This window comes from Oculina patagonica, unplaced genomic scaffold, assembly GCF_052425735.1.
Source record: "Oculina patagonica isolate OP01 unplaced genomic scaffold, crgOcupat unplaced730, whole genome shotgun sequence".
Taxonomy (NCBI): Eukaryota; Metazoa; Cnidaria; class Anthozoa; order Scleractinia; family Oculinidae; genus Oculina; species Oculina patagonica.
The window spans coordinates 1-9,350 of NW_027558615.1; the positions used below are offsets into that span (position 1 = coordinate 1).

Here is a 9,350-nt window from a genome sequence, read left to right on the forward strand (position 1 = left end):
TACTCAGACTTGTATATTTGGTTGTACCGTGCATATAGCATGAACTTCTTAAAAAGATGTTTCTAAACTTAATCAGTCTTGAAAGGCGAACTTGATGACCAGCTGTTTGTTGCTTTTAAAGGTATCTACGGCAGAAACTCCATTAGAAGAACAGTCTTTTTATAATGAAAAGATGTTAGTGGAATTCTTCAAGTGTTGTACAGATCAGACAGTTCAAGATCTGACATAAAATAAGTTAACAGAGCAGTTTTCTTTTGACTTAAGTAAAGTAACGAGGAAGCAAATCACTATGGCGGCAAAAACTGTTATTAGCCAATCAGAACTCGCGGAAGAAAGGTGCAGCCAGTGGCAAGCGCGGGAAGTGTGGCGCTGCAATGTAGCCAGTGCAAAGCGCGGGAAGATCCATGTGGCACGTAACCACAGTCATTTGAAAACTGCTTTGTCAATGTTTTAAGTTGTAAGCGTACTGTTAACTTGAATCGCTTAGGAGCTGTTTGATCGGCTGTTTCTAGTGTTATTAGTAAGAATTAAGGACAAATCTGTTTTATTTGCCAGGAGACTGAAGGAAAATGTCCTTGAATCTCATGATGTAAGTGCATGCGTGATAAAATTTTGTTCAAGTTTTATCTGACGAACGCTTTCATGAGCCAATGCTTTGTTTTAGATAAATCTTTAACTTTCCTCGTGTATGCGTTTTTCCACCGACTTATTTGTAGTTTATCTAGAATTAAATCTTACAGCTTTTTGATGCTTTCAATAACATATTTGACATTCTAACCTATTTAACCATTTTAACCACGCTTAATTTAAACATATTTATTAACGTAATTTCTCTACTAAACGCGTTATCTTCTATTTGTAGTAAAATGACTTACTTAACGGTTAACGGTTAATTCTGAACAAAACTAAACAATAACTTAAGTACGCACTGAAATTATGCACGATAATATGCACTGACTTCCACAAGCGTAACCATCTTAGTGTCAAATTATTTTTCATTGTTTCTCTTTTGTATTTGTGTTTCAGAGTAATCCATGCATTATTGTGGAGTTTCCTTTGATTTTCATACACATTCTTATCATAACCTCCCCCCTCCCCCCCATAGAGTTATGATCAACTAATTTCTCAATGATAACGATTTTGACGTGTAGTATATGATATACAACACGCCATTCTATCTTTTCAAGGGAAAATAAGAACTCGCAATTGACCTTGCTTCCAATGTGTGGCTTCAAAGCTCATTTGGTAGAGCATCGCACGCACGTTGAAACCCTGAATTTTTTCAGGTTGCTTTCTTTGCAACTTCACTGCGAGGGTAACGTTTTTACTTTGATAACGATTCTCTTCAGCAAGTAACTGACTCGCTAACTGATGAGTATCTTTCCTCGTTGTGTCCTATCAGTCTTAACACACGCCGTCCCATCTTTCTACAATCAGCTTCTGGGAGACGCGTGAAAGCTTAGAAAATACACTTACAGTTAACTGTGGATACTGTCTTTCTCGCCTTTTACACAACGCTTCAATCAAAAGGGAGCTTCTGACAGGAGGGCGGTGTGGGTGTGTTAGGTGGGCGGGGGGGGGGGGGGAAGGAAACAGAAGAAAGAGGCAAGGAAGGAAACGGAGATTGAAGAATGAAGGGGAAGGGGGAATGGTCGACTTAAGAGAGACGTCTAAGAAAAATAACTTGCGTCCAAAAAGAAACCAGACCTAACACTCTGGAACAGTTTCAAAGCTCACATTTTCTTGGTTTGTGACTTGAGTTTTTGACACCTGTTTTTAATCAGTATTTTGTGTTGATTTGTTGCAGGTGTTAAGGAAGGCGTTTTGGATCTTGAACATACACAGTGGGTCTGAACACTTACTACTGTATCGTTCACATCAGGAAAGCATGTCAAGTAATCAACACAGTGTGTTAGTTTATAAAATAAGCTAATGTGAATCATAGCATTGGTTGAAAGCTTAAAGCTTTTGTTGTTGTTGAGAAGTTGGTGTCCTGTCCTTTAAGACGAAACGGTGCCGAAATAGTTAGTATGCTTCTAAACAAAGAAGTTTCATGTAAAAAATCACTTTAAATTCCGGATAGCGGAAGAAAGAATATATTTCGCTCGAATTAAGTTTTTTTTTTCAAAACAGCTGCTTTTGGTACATGTGTATTAATACTATGCGTAAACAGTAAAAGTATGGCCGTAGGTTATATTGTAGAGTTTGTAAGATGAGGCTTACATTTCAAGTATAGAGTACGGTTATGGCGTTCCTTTGATAGGAAAGGTGGTCCGGTGTAGAAAGCCACACGGGGCTCAGCTTATATGCCAATTATGTTGCGCCATTGCACCCTTATTAGGTTCCGTCTACAATTCATGTAGGAGAGACGGGGAATTTATTTTGTTCAGTATTTCAGTTCTTGGAAAGGTGTATCACTCGAAATGTGTTTTATAATCTTGCACGGTAACCTCTTAGATAGATGATCCTTATTTGTTATTATTACGTCGACTTCACCCATGGTTGGGGTGCGGTTGCTAAGATGGTTTTTGCCATGCATGGCCTTTGATAAAACACAATTACTTTCAAGTTTATTTGGGGGTAGTAAGAAATTTTCAAGTTTATCAATTAATTGATGGGTGTAAAGAAATCAAAATTGTTGTAGCAAATGACAAATGTAAATACAAATCATTGAGCAAGTAGCTAGATGAGACACATAATGAGTTAAGAATTTATTTATGAATGTTATTTGCAAGAATGCACATGGCTTTGTTACCTGAAGGGAAATCATATACAGTAGCTGTAACTGCTTATACGTATCAAAGAAAAGGAAAAGACAAAGGGGTGTAGAACGCAAATTTGTTTGTTTTCTTTTAAAATTTCATAGTTTATCCTGTTTCAGTTCATTTGTAAAGAAAGCCTATATTGGGTAGATTCACCATGCATTATTCAATGAAACTTTGACATATATAGGCAAGTGTAGCGACATTTGTATGAATTATGGAATGATATTTGTGATTAATTTTGCTACCATTGTATAACGCCAGATAAAGATAATTATTTTGTTTAACCATTTTTCATTTAAACGCAAATTCCAGTCTTGCAGTAGGGGGACCAAGTGCCGTTTTTGGCAAATTTGTGTTGAAGCACTCGCAAAGTTTCGTAGAGTTTTATTATACAATCAAAGATCAGCGCGAGCGCTCGGGAGTACTCCGAAGTTAGCGCGAGGATTTCCGAGAGTTCACACGCCATCATGACGAGATCAGTTGCTTAGCAACTTCGAGACGAAATTTGCGGGCTCAGTCCGGTTTCGCCATTAACTGGTACTTACTCCCCCGATGGCTTAGGCATGTAAGACATCGATATGAAATAAAAATTTATTAACCATATGCTGGAGGAGGAAAAGAATCATTTGTACGAAATTTATGCGCTAATGATTTTTGTCACTGATTGTAAAAATTAAGAATTATAAGATTTGTGATTTAGATTTTTCTACAATTGTATAGATCCGATACAGATGAAAATAATTATTTTGTGCTACTAGATACATACAAAGCAATGAATAAAAAAGCTGTTGAAGTTTCTATTGATATTGTTCTTTATTCTTTATTCGCCAATTTATTGAAACTTCATCTTAATTAAATCAAACTAAATCCTTCACACGAAGGTTGGCACGTAATACTTCGAAAAATATTTTATTTGCCACTTAACCAAATTTTATACACAATATTATTTGTAACTTAGTCGTTATCTTTTTGAAAGACGTATTGTTAATTGTTTTCCTGTCATGTCCTGGGGATTTCATCCCTAGGCACCAAAAGCTTATGCCTTCACAGTTTTCCCTTTACTTCAGTTTCCTACGTTTTGGGAACAAGGTAAGGAATTCCTCACTCTTGAACTCGGGAGCCTGGGCACCACCGTAACTTGGCGAGCTAGAATGTCTGGGATGGTTGGGAGGATGGTTAGTGAGTTGTTTTGATCTTGGTTGTGCTAAAAGCGTTCTAAACCAAACTAACTTAGCAATATTAATAGTTTCTAGTCATTGTGTTAGAAATTGATGCAGGCACTTCATCACTGCTGGGAATTTTTCTGGTTTGTTAAGCTACCATTTAATTGAATCGTATCTACTCAAACGATCCCAGAAACGCTCGCGCGAACTGGAGTGACGCATTTGCTTTGGCCATCCGTGATGGAACTTGTCATTGTATCAGTTCAAACCTGCGCTTGAGGTTCAGTGCATCAAACGTTCCAAGGTGTTTGACTGTTCTTTCTCCCCCTTTTCACCTGTGACGTGAACTCGACCAATCTACTTGTATTTGACTCGACTCCTTTTCCCGTTCCGTCACGTGTCTTGTCCCATCTTATCACGTGTCTACCCTCTTCTTTGTCACGTGTACTCGCACATGTGTCCACATCCCGCGGGACACCAGATGTGTGTTGAAAACCACTCCTGCATGTGAATAAGATGGCCGCCATGACCACAGCCCTGACACCACACGTTGGGTCCTTTCACCATCAGGTGGCTAAAGACAGGAGAGAGAAAAGTGAGACGCTGGTCTTTTGCTGCAATGTCTTATTATATGTAGCCTGCGTAGTTTTTAAGCGCACGTTTGGGAAACGCGAAAGGCGCGAGACGGCCAGGCGCCTGTGTAGTTTTTGATTGCGTGTTTGGGAAACGCAAAAGGCGCGAGACGGCCACGCGTGGTCGTCTCTCGCCTTTTGCGTATTCCAAATACGCGCCCGAAATAGACAGGCGCCTGCTACACCAGCTATATTATATGATACAAAAAATTCAGGATGTAAAATAAGTATACAGTGTGTCTCCTCTTCGGATATCTAACTGTTATCATATCAAAACACGAGGGATATAATGAAGCTTTAGCTAAAAGCCTGCAGATAAAACTCTAGTGTGACCGTGCGCATGAAAGGCGTTGAACAGTACTTCTCACGTGCTACTTTTTTGTGCCGTGTAAGGTGGAAGTCCTGGTGTGTGAAAGCTATTGAAGCTATTCAATTGAAAGCTGTTGAGCAATACTTTCATGTGGTACTGTTTATAATGATGTACAAGATGGCTCTAAATTTTAACCCTAGTGCGTGACTTTGTACCTTGAAATGAAAGCTATTGAGTAGTACTTTTCTGTGGTACTGTGGTAGCGATTATTATGCTGATCAATGCTTCTAACTTTTTAGTCTGTACAAGTACTTTCTTATGGCATTGTACGTTTTCCTATAATTCTCAACGGGGTTCCATCCCTACTATTTTCCATCCCTACCATGGACGGACAAACGTCGTTTTAAGGTCATACGCTTACCCGTTTTCCAGAAACTGTCATGGTTCAGCAAAACTGCTCAAGAATGAGTAATACTTACCACAGAGAACATGGCAACACAAGACTCCGACATCTTTCACAGTACCAGCCGGACTTAGTCAGCGGTTTGGAACATCGTCCACATGACGTGTACACAGTTGTGGAGGCCTGGCAACGAAGAGACGAAAACAATCAGAACTCCAGAACTCCGCTTACAGAAACCTCTCCTGTACAGAACGTTAGTCGAAATCACAGTGTGGTTTCTACCTCATGTAAGATAAAAGAGTTTTTGTGGAGGGAGAGGAAGGAGAGTGGTGTTCTTCGATGTATTTGGGGGAGAGGGTTCCAGTTTAACATAATAATTAGTTTTAATGGTTAAAATTAATGTTTATCACCGGTGTGATTCGCACCTCTCCATGTATTTTCCCTAGAGTACCCCTGGGCCTGTTGCGCCCTTAATGTTTACCTGGTTTAATGAGCTCACTGCTGGTAGACTGGATAGCTTGATGATCTGAGTCGCCACCGACCACAACTGAAGACGGCCGAGTAAATCTGTTCAAAGAAAATATTCAACATGTTACCTACGAATTTCACCATTCGCTCTTTACCCAGCAGTCTTCATTCTCCCTTTCCTTCCTTGCCTCCTTCTTTCTTCTTTTTTCGATCACACTATACGAACTACTGATGTTCCTGGGTTCAAACCATTTACTATGGGTACCTCTATCGGAAGATCACAAGATTTAAGTTTCGATTGAATCCATCATTTTATATGGGAAATCACAATACTCACCGATGTAAGACATTAGCCACTGCTCTTGAGTTTGCTCGTCTATTTCGTGACGAATTTTATCCCCAAGGACAATCAACGCTGATACGCACATTTGAACGTCTCCCTGAAGTAAAGACGCAAGCAAACAAATGTGCAAGTTAACGAAGTAATACTGGTGAACATGTGTTTCAGGACAACATTAAACGAACATGCCTGATGAGAACGAGCTAATAAATTTTAAAAAAAGAGGATTCCGTAATAATTAATTATAGAAAGTGTTACCTGGTCTGCTAAGTGATGAAGCATTTCCACAACCAGTGTCGTAAAATCCCACTCTGGAAGCGGCTAGTAAATGAACGAAAGAAAAAAGCCGTTAGATGTGTATTATTATTGCAATAACAAAAGCGCGCTAAAAAGCAAAAAAAACCACAAATCTGAAAGATCCGTGTTTCACTGTTATTCCGGGCCCTTTCCAAAAGCGTCGAGGAGACTGGGCAGCAGATTACCTTAAGGTTACTTTTTTTAGCGGCTACTAATTTTAGCGATTTTAGCGAGTTGGGCGAAAATCGCTAAATTTAATACTCGCTAAAATTTGTCTCGGTCAAATCTAATACTCGATAAATTTAGGTACCCGCCTCCCCCTACTTCAAAGGTAAACGAAATTAAACATAGTCGACTTGAAAAATTCTTTAAAAAAATGGATGTCGTAACTTTGTTCTTTCTGGCAAGTGTTTGTCAATTTCAAGTTAGTCTGTTCTTTTACTAAACATTTATTCCATCTTAGCTATAAGTTCTTTAAAAACTGGTTTACACTGGGTATTTTTTTACTAGGGCCGGGTTTTTGACCTCCACCGAGTGATTCGCAAAGCTAATGACTATTTTTTCCCACGCCCTTCAAACAATCCCATAACCACTCGCGCGGGCGAGTTTCTGTAGTGACGTCATTTATTTACCAAAGGTTTGTTGGAGGAGGTGTCTGGTCCTTGATATTCAATACTTGAATCAATTAGCGACTTGGCGTTCGTGGCACTTGTTGTTTCAGACTCAATATTACTGGAAAGTGAAAAAAAGAACACAACTGAAGTTAATTAATGAAAAAAAAAACACGCTTTACACATTCCAAGAAACAAGAGAGTTTAAGATGGAGTTTCCACCTCCTAGAATAGGCCCTTATCACGGTTTTCGACGCCATCTTGACGAGTAGGCAAAACAGGCAGAAATTACAGTTTGTATGGGAATCCGACGGCAAATAACTTGAATTTGAATTGAATTTGAATTGAAAAATTGAATTCTGGACAACTTATGAATTGTAAAGTTAAGATACTAGGCAAAAGTTTTTATCCACCAAGTTTGAAGGATGTAGCGGGGCCAGAAAGCATTCAGTTACGATTTTTTTTTCCCATACATTTGTCTATAATTTTTTCCCGCGAACCGTGTCAACTCACCGAACCGGAACGTAATTCTGCAGAGAAAATACAGACAAATGTATGGGAAATTAAAAACGTAACTGAACGCTTTCTAGCCCAGCTACATCCTTCAAACTCGGTGAATGGAAACTTTGCCTAGTATCTTAACTTAACAATTCATAAGTTATCCAGAATTCAATTTTTGTAAAATATATTTGCCATTCCCATACAAACACTGTAATAGCTGTTATTGAAGTTGAGCCTGCGATAATAAATTCTTTTGTTGAGAAGGTATGCGAACGAGGCTAAAGGGTCGACACATCGGTTGAAACAATGCAAAATGACCCTTTTGCCTCGTTTGTATGTCAAACCGCTGGGAACTGCGATAACAGCTATTTATACCCGCTTTGCCTTCCCGTCAAGATGGCGTCGAAAACCATGATACTAAGGCCTTTTATGGATTGATCAAAGGATTACTGTGATATAGCGGTTGCCTGGTAACACGAGATACCCATATTGCGTCTTCGTTTTAACGCCAGTTATTAAAAGTCAAGCAGAAAAAGAGAACTGATTTGTCAGTGTCTTGACGAAACACGCAATTCTCCCTGGCAGAATTATAGGCATCCAAAGCAGACCGGTAATAGGAATTGCGATATTGAACATACAAACCTGGTGGGTGACTCCGGTCTGTCTGTGTCCTGATCAAGTGATGGAGACGTAGGTCTGTAAAATAAAATAAATCAAGGAAATTCAGTATTATTTCACACAAAAGAAATGCTTGCTATATTTTATTAGGTGACGCATTAGTACTTAAACAAGAGAGTATTTTTAGTAACCCATTTAACAACTTCAATTTTCTTTTCTGTTCTGGGGCAGTTCCAAACGTTTTCAAAAAAAGTCATTAAATCAACTTAAATTACTTCATTCCTTATCTGAATTATGTTTATAACTTGCATCGAAAATGACGAACACAACCATTGTAACATAGGGACAACACAGTCCAATGATTTCAGTTTTACCTGTCGTCTAGAGCTTCCCTCGGTTCAAAAGCCTCCTGAAACAACCATATCAAAACATGAGTTAATTAAAATTTGGCGTGTTATTTACTCATGGCTGTTTCTGAGCATCCGACGCTTTCGCCAAGTTTAAGTAACTAGAAGTATTTAAGTTGCTCTTCTGCAAGACCGTCTTAAGTTTTGTTCACTGTGCTTGTATTTAATTCATGTAACCTCAGGAATTTTTCTCTTAGTTTCGAACCCACGATTTTATTTTTACTTAATCTTCTCGGCTTCCTAGAAATGCCATTGAATGGTAACATAGTTAAACCGGATATGATAATATGAAACCAACATAGATACACCGCATATAATAATATGGGACCAACATAGGTACCCCGCATACCGTATTGACTCGAATAAGCGCCGCCCCGAATAACCGCCGCCCTCGAGTTAGCGCCACATTTGGGACAAAAAAGTTAATAAGCGCCCCCGAATAAGCGCCGCAGTCCCGAATTCCCGATGCTGCGCTTATTTGATGAATTTCGTTGAACTAAAAATTGGCATTACAAAGCAACTCTTAAACAAACTTGGACATTTCTTTCCATCAATAGCAATATTTTGCAGTTCAAAGTGATTGTTTTACCGCTCGCTCTTTAGTTTTTCTGTTCAACCATTCTTACAATACGTAGTTCTGTGAATGTTGTGAACGCTACAAACTTTGCCAGGGCAGCTAGCGCCACGTTTGTCTCAGCAAGAGACAAATACTGACAATCAAAAGACGCTCTTTACAATTACTGTAAAAGATACGATTTTTTGTGTCGTCCAAATTTTAAATTAGCGCCGCACTTGAGGCGCGAAAAATTTAATAAGCGCCGCAGCGCTTATTCGA

At 39.0% G+C, this 9,350-nt stretch overlaps 1 protein-coding gene across 1 annotated transcript; it reads right to left on the reverse strand.

Annotated features, from left to right (window-relative positions):
- Positions 1–3,949: 3,949 nt before the first annotated feature.
- Positions 3,950–8,763, reverse strand: LOC144641177 (GATOR2 complex protein WDR24-like). Its single transcript, XM_078500219.1, has 8 exons — positions 8,483–8,763; positions 8,133–8,186; positions 7,011–7,110; positions 6,340–6,402; positions 6,079–6,181; positions 5,755–5,840; positions 5,350–5,456; positions 3,950–4,502 (listed from the first exon to the last, which is right to left on the reverse strand). The coding sequence occupies exons 4-8, from the start codon at positions 6,361–6,363 to the stop codon at positions 4,367–4,369; spliced, it is 456 nt and encodes a 151-aa protein (XP_078356345.1). The 5' UTR covers positions 6,364–6,402; positions 7,011–7,110; positions 8,133–8,186; positions 8,483–8,763; the 3' UTR covers positions 3,950–4,366.
- Between the last annotated feature and the right edge of the window lie 587 nt (positions 8,764–9,350).